Source organism: Poecilia reticulata, linkage group LG16, assembly GCF_000633615.1.
Source record: "Poecilia reticulata strain Guanapo linkage group LG16, Guppy_female_1.0+MT, whole genome shotgun sequence".
In the NCBI taxonomy this organism is placed as follows: domain Eukaryota; kingdom Metazoa; phylum Chordata; class Actinopteri; order Cyprinodontiformes; family Poeciliidae; genus Poecilia; species Poecilia reticulata.
Window position 1 is genome coordinate 16065839 of NC_024346.1, and position 12220 is coordinate 16078058.

General features: G+C 34.9%; 4 protein-coding genes across 6 annotated transcripts; all 4 read left to right on the plus strand.

Moving 5' to 3' along the window:
• The first annotated feature begins 7 nt into the window (after window positions 1-7).
• LOC103478716 (H-2 class II histocompatibility antigen, A beta chain-like) lies at window positions 8-1748 on the plus strand. The gene is made up of 5 exons (XM_008432717.2): window positions 8-268; window positions 1030-1140; window positions 1274-1299; window positions 1370-1526; window positions 1643-1748. The coding sequence occupies exons 1-4, from the start codon at window positions 43-45 to the stop codon at window positions 1394-1396; spliced, it is 390 nt and encodes a 129-aa protein (XP_008430939.2). The 5' UTR covers window positions 8-42; the 3' UTR covers window positions 1397-1526; window positions 1643-1748.
• Window positions 1749-1903: 155 nt separating this feature from the next.
• LOC103478679 (H-2 class II histocompatibility antigen, A-U alpha chain-like) lies at window positions 1904-8294 on the plus strand. Its single transcript, XM_008432680.2, has 6 exons — window positions 1904-2003; window positions 5071-5444; window positions 6012-6145; window positions 6225-6488; window positions 6575-6856; window positions 6956-8294. Exons 3-6 carry the CDS (start codon window positions 6088-6090, stop codon window positions 7081-7083), a joined length of 732 nt encoding a protein of 243 aa, XP_008430902.1. The 5' UTR covers window positions 1904-2003; window positions 5071-5444; window positions 6012-6087; the 3' UTR covers window positions 7084-8294.
• LOC103478678 (H-2 class II histocompatibility antigen, E-S beta chain-like) lies at window positions 2954-5064 on the plus strand. Its single transcript, XM_008432679.2, has 6 exons — window positions 2954-3450; window positions 3591-3854; window positions 3969-4250; window positions 4465-4575; window positions 4713-4738; window positions 4815-5064. Exons 1-6 carry the CDS (start codon window positions 3390-3392, stop codon window positions 4839-4841), a joined length of 771 nt encoding a protein of 256 aa, XP_008430901.1. The 5' UTR covers window positions 2954-3389; the 3' UTR covers window positions 4842-5064.
• Window positions 8295-9432: 1138 nt separating the features above from the next.
• On the plus strand, window positions 9433-11740 carry LOC103478680 (H-2 class II histocompatibility antigen, E-S beta chain-like). Of its 3 annotated transcripts, none has more exons than XM_017309534.1 (5): window positions 9433-9796; window positions 9990-10271; window positions 11015-11125; window positions 11241-11269; window positions 11344-11740. In XM_017309534.1, the coding sequence occupies exons 1-5, from the start codon at window positions 9433-9435 to the stop codon at window positions 11374-11376; spliced, it is 819 nt and encodes a 272-aa protein (XP_017165023.1). In that variant the 3' UTR covers window positions 11377-11740. The 3 variants fall into 3 exon arrangements, with proteins under 3 accessions (XP_017165023.1, XP_017165024.1, XP_017165025.1); XM_017309535.1 differs by having other exon boundaries at window positions 11244-11269; XM_017309536.1 differs by having other exon boundaries at window positions 11244-11269; window positions 11353-11740.
• The last annotated feature ends 480 nt before the right edge of the window (window positions 11741-12220 follow it).

Here is a 12220-nt window from a genome sequence, read left to right on the forward strand (position 1 = left end):
TGGTTGAGGTTAGTGAAGGCGCAGTACAGTCAACATCAGCAGATGCTCGTCTGCAGCGCGTACGACTTCTATCCAAAGCAAATCAGGGTGACGTGGCTGAGAGACGGAAAGGAGGTCACATCTGATGTGACATCCACTGACGAGCTGCCCAATGGGAACTGGCTGTATCAGATCCACAGCTACCTGGAGTTCACGCCTAAACCTGGAGAGAAGATTACCTTCATGGTGGAGCATGAAAGCCTCAAAGAACCGAAGCTTTATGACTGGGGTGAGAACATCTGCATGCAGGCAGAAAATGTAGTAACACTTTATTGGAAGGGGTGCATAAGACTGACATGACACTGTCATAAACATGACATAACACCTGTCATGAACATAAAAAAGTCCTTATGAATATTTATGACTGTTGTCATGAAGTGTCATTCGGTAAATAACACTTTTAATGCAAAGTTTGCTCTAAAAGTTGCATTGAAAGTCCATTAAAAATGCTAACCTTGCATGATTTTGTAAATTATGATAATTTAATGCAAAGTTGGCACTTTTAATGGACTTCCAATGCAACGTTTAGAGCAACTTTGCATTAAAAGTGTCCTAATTTACTGAATGATACTATGACAACTGTCATAAATATTCATGAAGGCTTATTCATGTTTATAACAGTGTTATGTCAGTCTTATGCACACCCCTTCAAAAAAAGTGTTACCGATAATGTTTATATGAAAAAAACATTTTATGCCCAAAGAGTCAGAGGTTATTCATCTAGATTGTCTTCTTTATGAAAACACTTCAATGATGAGCACCCTAAATATAATGATAGTCATTTGATGACTGTAGTCAAGCCATAAAGTTTGTGTTTAACTGAGGTGCAGGGTTTAGCTTCCTCTCTAAATTCAAAATCTTCTTTGTTTCATAAGGTGGTAAATGGATAGATGAATGCATAGATGGGAGCACTGGCATAAATCTGAAACCAGACATTGAAACAAGGATCATTTCTGTCTAACTTAGTGTTTATGATGAATCTGATTTCAGAGCCGGAGTCGGATTCAAAGTGGAGTAAGATTGCTGTTGGCTCAGCAGGGCTGCTGCTCGGTTTGCTGTTTTCTGTTGCTGGCTTCATCTATTACAAGACAACATCAAATGGTGAGACAATAGTTCACTTTAAACTTAAAAAACACTTTTACAACTGACTTCAGTATCTAAATTATATTCATGTTTAAATAAATTTTATGGAAACATTTTCTAACCTTTTTTGGTGTTTTTTTTTTAAACCCAGGACGGGTGGTGGTGCCTACAACAGAGGTGAGTTTTAGTCTCTGTCCTGTGTGTACCTTTATACACCTGATTATAACTTTATTTATTTGTTATCTAGAATGTATGTCCAGAAGAAACCCTTTAGGCTGCAGGAATGTTGAGAAGCCCCACACACATCTATCAACCACCGGAAACTGTTCTTAATCCCACATTTGATAGGAACTCGAAAGAGGGAACATATGACCCCTGTCCTGGCCTCACTTCACTGGCTGCCTGTATATTTTAGSATTCATTTTAAAATTCTTATGTTTGTTTTTAAATCACTGCATAATCTTGCCCCGGCTTACCTCTCTGAGCTTCTTCACCCCTACATACCCTATCGGTCTCTCAGGTCCGCAGATCAGCGGCTCTTGGAGCGAGATCCAGAAGGAAGCTCAGAGGTGACCGGGCTTTCTCTGTCATGGGCCCTAAGTTATGGAACGACTTGCCTTTGCAGGTTAGAGAGACCCCTTCACTGTCCACTTTTAAAGCTCGTCTTAAAACCCATCTATTTTACTTGGCTTTCAGCTCCAGCGGGATCTTTAAATTGTATGTTTGTTTTTAAACTGTAAGAGTTTTTATTTTTTCATTATTATTTTTTTTATTGTTATGTAGTGTTTTAATGTACAGCACTTTGTATCAGCTGTGGTTGTTTTAAAGTGCTTTTTAAATAAAGTTGGTATTGTATGGTATTTGAGAGACTTCAAGCCTTCGTATGCCTGAAATTTTTTTATTTTGCCTTTTACACATTTCTGCAGACAAACACTAATATTGCAACAAAAATATTTTATGCTGTACTAAAACACTATTGTAAAACAGCAATAAATAAACCTGTTCTTTGCCATTTTCTTCCAGTTCATCACTGGGATGATACAAATACTATATTTAAATGATACAAATTTAAATATAGTAAACTGTTACAATCTTCAAATATTTGGGTTATGATTTTTATTTGTGTTTTTTTTTTGTCATTCCCTTGTTCATTTTGTTTGTTAGGTCTTGCTATATTCTGTTCATGTCTGTATTCATTATTGTCAGAAGGGTGTTGTCATAAAATTTATTACTTTGTGATTAGTTTCTTAGTTTATTCTTGTGTTTTCTTCATTGTACATATGAATTTAGTTGTGTTAGATCAGTCTTGTTCTTTTACAGTGAGTTTATAGTTCTTTTTGAGGCTCATATTTGTAGTTGGAAATCAGAAATTCCGACTTCCCAGTCGAAAAAAAATCAACTGGAACGCCCCCTGAAGTCGGTCTTTCCACTAAAAGAATAGGAGAAACTCCAAAGCTTGGAAAAAGAGTCCATCTAAAATCATTGTTACATGTAGCACCTCCATCTCTAAGCTGAACAAATTCAAAGTGGTATTTTTTTATGGAAAGTAAAGTTTAAAACAATGTTTTTAAGAGATGCCATATATTTTGAACATTTAACACCGCATCAGATGTCATTTTTACATTTATAGTTTACCTCAGGATTTCGTGGCTTAATGCAGGAGTATGCAGTTATTATGTTTTTAAATGGCCACTAAGAAACTGAGATTGTTGTGGAGAACTGGACCACTTCCTAAATACATCTTTCAAATATATAATTGGAATATGAATATAAAAAAACTGTAAACACTATATATTTTTTTCATCCTTATTTAAAAACAAAAACACTAAAAATGTTTAGATTTGTGTTTTCTCCTACACTGACGTCTGTTTTGAGTGTTAAGCTGTAAGTAATGTTTCTATCATGGTTTGAAGGGATGTTACCCATACTATGAAGGATCATGATGAAGAAAGACACAGTTAAATGGAAAAAAGAAACTTACACAAACTAGTGGAAATAGAGAAAGACGACGAGAAACAAATGAGCGACATGAGGAAGGGCAAGAAGAGAGTCAAACACTTGATAATTCCTTACATTTAGACATTAAACTACTAACAACATAGATTATTTGACATTAACAGAATTGGAGAACAAAAAGTGTTTACGGATTAGCAAGAACGCCATGCTTGCACCGAAAAAGTGACATTGATAAATTTGTTTCTGTACTTCCTCATTGCTGATCAGAACCAGTTAGCGCTCAATTGGATCTCTGTTGCCAACCTGACAGGATGGCTCAGGCTCAGGGCTGCTCTGTATTCCTGGTGCTTTTTCTGACATTTTCACCAGGAGGTAAGTGACTTTAAGCTAAAGCAGTTTGTATTTTTTATTACTTTCTAACTACAGTTGCTTCTGTGTGGTTCAGATGTAAAATGTGTTTCTGTAATTATTGAGCATTTGCCATTTAAATAAATATTTTTCCTCGTTTTTAGGCGCTTTCTATTTGTATGTGATGGAACGGTGCCAGTCTAACTCAAGTGACGGTCATGATGCCGTGTTACTGGATCAGTTTTACTACAACAAAATTCTGGAAGGACAATACAACAGCACTGTAGGAAAAGTGATTGGATACACAGAAAGAGGTGAAGAATATGCCACTTTTCTAAACAATGATACTGAGTTTATTAAGCACGAGATATGGAAAACAAACCTCTGCAAAAGAAATACTCCACTGGCACAAAAACTACTAACAGCAGGTGAGCATAAGGCAGCACAAGAAAAAATCAAAGTGATGTATTTTTCTGGATGAAATACTCATCTCTGGATTGAATTTAGTCTACTGAATTTTTTGTTTTGTCCATGTTTTCTAGTGGAGCCCTACGTTTGGTTGAGGTTAGTGAAGGCGCAGTACAGTCAACATCAGCAGATGCTCGTCTGCAGCGCGTACGACTTCTATCCAAAGCAAATCAGGGTGACGTGRCTGAGAGACGGAAAGGAGGTCACATCTGATGTGACWTCCACTGACGAGCTGCCCAATGGGAACTGGMTGTATCAGATCCACAGCTACCTGGAGTTCACACCTAAACCTGGAGAGAAGATCACCTGCATGGTGGAGCATGAAAGCCTCAAGGAACCGAAGCTTTATGACTGGGGTGAGATGATCTGCATGCAGGCAGAAAATGTTTATATGAATAAACCATTTTATACCCAAGGAGTCCTTTCTAAATTCAAAATCTTCTTTTTTTCATAATGTGGTAAATGGATAGATGAATGCATAGTTGGAAGCACTGGCATAAATCTGAAACCAGACATTGAAACAAGGAGCATTTTAGTCTAACTTAGTGTTTATGATGAATCTGATTTCAGAGCCGGAGTCGGATTCAAAGTGGAGTAAGATTGCTGTTGGCTCAGCAGGGCTGCTGCTCGGTTTGCTGTTTTCTGTTGCTGGCTTCATCTATTACAAGACAACATCAAATGGTGAGACAATAGTTCACTTTAAACTTAAAAAAAAACACTTTTACAACTGACTTCAGTATCTAAATTATATCCATGTTTAAATCAATTTTATGGAAACATTTTCTAACCTTTTTTGGTGTTTTTTTTTTAAAACCCAGGACGGGTGGTGGTGCCTACAACAGAGGTGAGTTTTAGTCTCTTTATCTGTCCTGTGTGTACCTTTATACACCTGATTATAACTTTATTTATTTGTTATCTAGAATGTATGTCCAGAAGAAACCCTTTAGGCTGCAGGAATGTTGAGAAGCCCCACACACATCTATCAAGCATCGGAAACTGTTCTTAATCCCACATTTGAGAGACTTTAAGCATTCGTATGCCTGAAGTTTTTTTATTTTGCCTTTTACACATTTCTGCAGACAAACACTAATATTGCAACACATTTATTTTATGCTGTACTAAAACACTATTGTAAAACAGCAAGAAATAAACCTGTTCTTTGTCATTTTCTTCCAGTTCATCACTGGGATGATACAAATGCAAAGTCATTGTGTTTCGTTTTAAAAACCTTTAATGTCAAGATACTGCCAAACAATCCACATCACTATCTAAACCAATCTTCTGACTAATTTGAAATCAAATGAACAAATTACACCCTTTTTAAGAAAACAACCATACGAACAAGATTAATAATTAAAATTAATTTTAACCTTCTGTGTTTGTTTAACTTTCTAGTAACTGTGTATTTTACATTATACATATTATTATCAAATTAAATTAAAAAACACTGAGCTTGGAGTCTTAGTTCACTAGCCAACACGTCAGTGAAGTGATTAAAACACAGGGAAACCAGCAGGAGAGAAGTGGCAGCTGTTTTTGCTTCTTGGCAGGTACAAATATTTTATATTAATAGGTCACAGAGTGCCTTAAAACCATTCAACCACATTTTTGTTTTTTTACGTTTTACAATTTTTACATCTGATCTAATGTTTTTGATGCCTTTTGCAAGCTCATGTAAAGTTGAATTATCACTTTTTTGGTTATGTTTGCCACATTCTGGGGTTCAGTATTTTTTTTAACTATTATGGTGTTGTAGAAAAAATAGGGCCAAGCATGGTTAAGTGAAAATTACTGTCAGGTTTGCTATCTACCATATTTATGAGAGCCACAAGATTAAATGATTATCTTAAAAGCTTTGCCAGCAAACAGATAACACACCTGTTTTATAGAATCAGTAGAAGGAAAAAATCATTAAGAAAACAATCTGAGGCTATGTGGATCTACTGAAGAAAATTTGTATGGAAAAAACATCAGCATGTTGAGTAAGACAAATTTCCCTCTGACAAAAAATAACATCATGAAATTACACTACCTTCAAACTATTAAAGTCATAATGTTTTACACTTGTAGTAAAAGCTTTCCACCACATTGGTCACATGTTTCACTGTAAAATCCAGCGTTGGCAACGGCTACAAAGAAAGGCGTGCCATCCACCAGACAGAGATATCTTCATTTACAAGCTGCAGGTCCGACATGAAGTGCTCTGCTCTACTTGTCTTCATTCTCGACTCCTATTTTGTCTTCTCTCAAAGTAAGAACCGTTTAGTTTTTTGTTCAAATAAAAGCTAAATGTTTTGTTGAATTTTAAATTCCACAGTATTGTTTTTCAGATCCCCATGAAATAACCTATTTTGTGGGCTGCTTTGATGATGGCAGCACCGACATACAGTCTGAGTTTGATGGTGATCAGATTTTATACATTGATTTCCCAAAGAAGGAGGTTGTGTTCACTGTGCCGCCCGTTATATCTCCTGATCCACAACAACTTTTGGGTGGATTTCATATCCTAAAAGATGCTCTGGATAATCAAAAAATGTGTCCACCTATAGGGGAATTGGTTGAACATGAAATGAAACCCGTGTCTGAAGAAAAAGGTAAATAAATCTCAACAGTCATTTTCTCTTTTTCCATAGCTGATAAAATGCTGATGAAACTTTTCCTGTCTTTTGACGTTCTATAGACCCTCCAGACAGCATGATCTTCCCCTCTAGAGAGGTAGAACCTGGTGTAGAAAACAGCCTCATCTGCTTTGTCAATAATTTCTATCCACCCTCCATCAAAGTCAGCTGGACTAAAAATGGCATCCTGGTTAGGAGGGGAGTGTCTGTCGGTGACTACTCTCCTAATAACGATCAAACCTTCCGCCAGTTCTCAACTTTGACCTTCACACAGAGTGAGGGGGACATTTACTCCTGCACCGTGGAGCATCCCGCCCTGGAGACGCCAAAGACAAGAATCTGGGGTAAATGCCTTATTTTTTTCATGCGATATGATGAAAACACAATGTAAATATTTCAATATGGCAAAGCTGATCTATGATATTTAATTTTTTCTTTTACAGAAGTTGAATTTTACAACACAGATCCAAGTCTTGGTCCAGCCATTTACTGTGGAGTGGGTTTGAGTCTGGGAGTGATGGGGATCACTGTGGGAGTGTTTTTTATTGTCAAGGCACAACAAGCGAACTGATTTATCTGATGTTAAAGATGATTAATATGGAAGGTGGAGTAAAAAAATGCATATATTCATATAACAACTTGAATAAAAAAAAATCACACTGCACAATTTATCACCTTTAAACTATGTAGCATTTCTCTTGAACTTGCTTTATCAGACGTAAAGCCTGCATATTTGTAAGTATTTTAGTGGTTATTCATCTGTTAAATCAGTTATTCAAGTTTTTTGCCATGGAGGACAAAATTATAGTTGACTAGAACCACTCACAGGTCACGTTATATTTTTATAATTTTTACAGTTTTTTACAGTTGCTTAATTGCATTTCTCAGAATTGTTGTTCAATCTTCAAATTGTTGTGTAACTTCTGCACATCAAGAAAGCAGTTTCTGGTTCCTTTGGGCAAGTTGCAAAGGTATTTGGATATCCAGGCAAGTGATTAAGTACAATTTTCTGCTTTTTCCTACATTTTTAATTGCCTTTGTCATGTTGATCAAAATGTATTATATGGGTCTCTGTTGAGTGTCTCAACCTACACAACATTTAAGCAAAGGTTTGTAGGAGAGGTCTTTACATGCAAAATGCTTGAACAAGATGTGAAAATATGTCAAGCGTATTTTTAGTTCCATTATGGATTTTTTTTTTTTTTTTTTACTGAACTTATAAATTGCTCCCAGATGCTTAAATGTGTTAAACATTAGATCAACCAATAATAAACTAGTTTTCTGAAACAACTCAAAGTTACCATGAATCATCACATTCCGGAAATGCACTGAGAAAAACCGAAAACAAAAAACTGGTAGCGTTGTGATTTTTTTAAATTGTTTTACATGCTCAAAAATAAACTGAACATGCAAAAAAAAAATAATTATTGAGTTGTCTGACTTTTATTGCTCATGGTAGATCTAAAACTTAGAGAAGGGTTTTGTACACAAAGCAACTTCAGAGTTTTGCTCTTAATCATTTAAGCAATTTTATTCCAGAGTGTGGATACCAGATTTCTCATATGTATGTTAATACCTGCTGATATTTAGCTTTAAAACAAAAAAGGAAAGGAAAGGAAAGGCCATAATCTTGATCAACAGAATATGTTTTAGTTTGTTCTTAATAAAAAGAGCAGTGGAATGGTGTATTGGTCAATGTCTTTAGATTTAGGTTTAATTTATTCCTTTTGAGAAATTTTAAGCCGTCTTCATATTGTGAGATAGGTCATGTTCTTGATTTTACAGTTCAAGCAGCTTTCCCTTTCAGGTCGGGGTGATTGCTTATTCCATTTAATATCCATTTCTTTTTGTTTAAATTATTATTATTATTATTATTATTATTATTATTATTATTATTATTATTATTATTATTATTATTATTATTATCTATAAGAAAGCATTTCCTTGTCCATAGTGTTGTATGTGTTGAAATAAATGATCATTTGAAATAAAACTAATAATGTAACAATGTGGACTGTTATGTTCCTATTTTCCTGATGTGTCATTTCTTTCCCCTGTCTGTATTTTTCGTTTACCACGTTTAGATATTGCGGAGTACTCATTGCTTTAGACCAACATTTAACGATATAATTTTAATGTCGGAGCAAGAAGTAGCGAAAGTTTGCAAATATGGAAAAAACTCAGAAAGTTCCATCTATTTAACAACCCTGAACAAAAATCAAATATGGAGAACCAACAACTAGCTTTATATTGTTCAAATCTAGATCTCAAGCCAGAACAACTAGAACTAACATTTAGTTTTATACTTAGTAATAGAATCAAACATGGAGGACCAACATTTAGTATTATCAAAACAATTCAGAAAAAAACCCTATTAGTTTATAAATTACTTATTCATATTGAACATTTTAGTTTTGTTGTTTTGTTTGTATTTCCTTCTAATTCTTGAACTGCTGAAAATGTGCTATATAAATAAAATTACCTCACCTTACCTTTTATATTGACTCTTTCAATGAAAGATTAACCAATGGTGAATTACCATCTCCTGACATGGAGATAAAAACAAATCCTGTTTTGATCATCAAAGGTGCCAATTGTTTAAATGTGATAAGGTGGGCAACCATCTTTTGTGTTATATTGACTTGTCAATAATTAACTTTTATTCCACCTCCTAAAATGGAAGTGGAACATGTGTTTTTATTGGTAGAGGTGCTATTCCTTTAAAATAGTAATGTTGATAAATCTACTGCTGCACTTCCTTGCTTATGCAGAATCGTATATTTGCCAGTAAGCTGTGAGTCAGATTTCTGTCAGCTGACAACATGTGAAAACAAAATTAAACTCAAAGTTTAATTTTCGTGGAGCTTTTACTGGTGTTTTCATCAGAAGGTACGTGATTTTTGGTCAACACAATCTTTATATGCGGTGCTGCTCTTGTACTCAAGTACTCATTCTCATAGTTGGAATGAGTTCACCGGATTTATTGATAATGGTTCTTTTTTTTTCTTATTTTTTAGGTGCTTTTTATGGCTATTATTTAGGCCGCTGCCAGTTTAACTCTCCTGACAGCAATGATGTTGTGTTAGTGGAACAACTGTACTTCAATAAGATTTTACTTGGCCAATATAACAGCACTTTGGGAAAAGTGGTGGCGTTCGTTGAGAAAGCCGAAGCTTATGCAGATATGCTCAACAAGATGTCAAGATTCCAGGCACATCAAATATGGAAAATAAACCGCTGCAAAACAGGTGCACAACTGGCAAATGAAAATCTACCAGCTGCAGGTAATTTTCACAAGATGGTAAAAAAAAATTTGTACAGGTATTTGGCAAAATATGTTATATATCTAGCGTTAACATATTAACACGTGTTTTAAACATAAAAGCATATAAAGGTGCAGTAGTGTGACTCTTCAAATGTTATGACTATGATAAATATTTGTCATCCAATGACAAATTTAGTCTTTGTTTTATCTAGTGGAGCCCTACGTTTGGTTGAGGTTAGTGAAGGCAGAGAACAGTCAACATCAGCAGAAGCTCGTCTGCAGCACTTACGACTTCTATCCAAAGAAAATCAGAGTGACATGGCTGAGAGACGGAAAGGAGGTCACATCGGGTGTGACATCCACTGACGAGCTGCCCAATGGGCACTGGCTTTATCAGATCCACAGCTACCTGGAGTTCACACCTAAACCTGGAGAGAAGATCACCTGCATGGTGGAGCATGAAAGCCTCAAGGAACCAAAACTTTATGACTGGGGTGAGAACATCTGAAAATAACATACTTTTTTTTGTTTGCACTCAGTTTTAACTCTTTAAATCTTTTGTACATTTGCAGTTGTACTCACATTCACATAAAATGCATTCAGGAAACAGACTCACTTCCACTTATATTAACCATTATTGCAGTACACACATAACATTTAACTAAAGGGACAATTTACTGTGCTTAACTGGGAAATTACTGGAATATTTCTCCAACTGCCTGAAGTTCAGACATGATTTGACCTGGAATTAAACAAAAAACAACAAGCAAAGCATAAATATATAAATTTTTTGTAAAATGTCACAGTCCCAAGAATCTGCATCTGTTTTTACCCAAGCCCAGGTTTTCATATGTCCTAAATCCACCCTGATACAATCAGGCATCTCGAAAAGCAGGTAAATGTGTGAGAGTAAACTCTATTAATACTGAAACCACATACCTCATTATCTGACCGTCTTTTTATAACATTACAACAAAATGTGAACACTTGCTTCAGTGCAAGATTTGCAATTTGGTTTTTGAACATTTTAGCTATCTAAAAAAAGATTGTGTGAGTTTACATTGACTCTAAGCATAAAGCATAATTTGTCATATCATTCAAACTTTTATTGACTTGGCTTTCTTTAATGTGTCAGCGCCTGGGTGTAAATATGGTATAAATATGGATGTGAACTTTCATTAGTATGAATTGGAAGCATTTAAATTTAACATTGTTTTTAAAATAAATGTTTTTTCAGAGCCTGAACCGGGTTCAGGAAAAAACATGCTGGTTGTTGGTTCAGCTGGGCTGCTGTTGGGTTCATTGTTTTCAGTCATGGGGTTCATCTTCTTCAAGAAGAAATCAATTGGTGAGAGAGTCGTTCAAAGTAATTGAAATGCCATCAAAATCAATAAAATATTTTATTTTTATAGTTTTTAAAAGTGGTACGTCAGCTTCATTGGTTTTCTTGCTTCTTTTGACAGCAGACCGGGTGAGAGTGCCAACAACTGAGGTATGCTCTTAAATTCAGTTAACATATTAATCATTTCCAGAAACATTTATCTAACGCCATAATGTTTTTTATAGATTCTGCAGGAGATTCCCGGAAACAACCCTTAAGTTTAAGTTTAGCTGTCTCAGGATCAGTGGCAAAAGGTGCTGAGTTTGATTGCAGCTTCTTCCTCCACAAAACACTCGACAAGGAACCAACCTTGACCAGTGTTACTCCAAATACAGACCTTAAAGCACATTGTGTTAACATTGGTTAAAAAAAATACTTCAGCTTAATGCTTTGTTTGGCATTTTTACAGGACACACTGATTTTAAAGTTGTGCAAAACATCCAAAAAGGTAGTGAAATATCCCTTTTTTCTTTTGATTGATTATACAACAATCCAAATTATTGATGGGTAACATTTTAAAATTAATCTGTGATGTCACAAAGCATATTTAAAGGATGTCATTTTATTAAAAATCAATGTGAAATTCACTGCATTAATTAGATTTTTATCTTTTAGAGAATAGAAAAAGTGCAAAATTTGGGAAAACCAATCAGTTTTATTTTTGCCATACTTATCAAGTCAAGATCAAATTATAGACTTTTCCACGGCTGTGTAAAAACCTTGCTCAAAGCTCCTGCTTGAATGTATTTGAAATGTATTACCCATATCATTATTATTTTTTGTATTATTTTTGCAAGCATAAAAGTGTGTAAGCATACTGCTTAAAATCTATATGAATGTGTGTATTTTTATATGAATGTTAGAATAAGATGACTTGTACAACTCATTTTCATGTGTATTCCTGATAATTATAAAATAAATTTGATAATGAGCACATCTAATAATAAACCTTTGAATTTAAAGTCAAAGCTGGAGAGATTGGTGCTCTGTGGTGAAACATACATCATACTAAACTTTACCTGTCAGTTAGAAAAAGAAAAATCATTAATATTTGCTAAATAA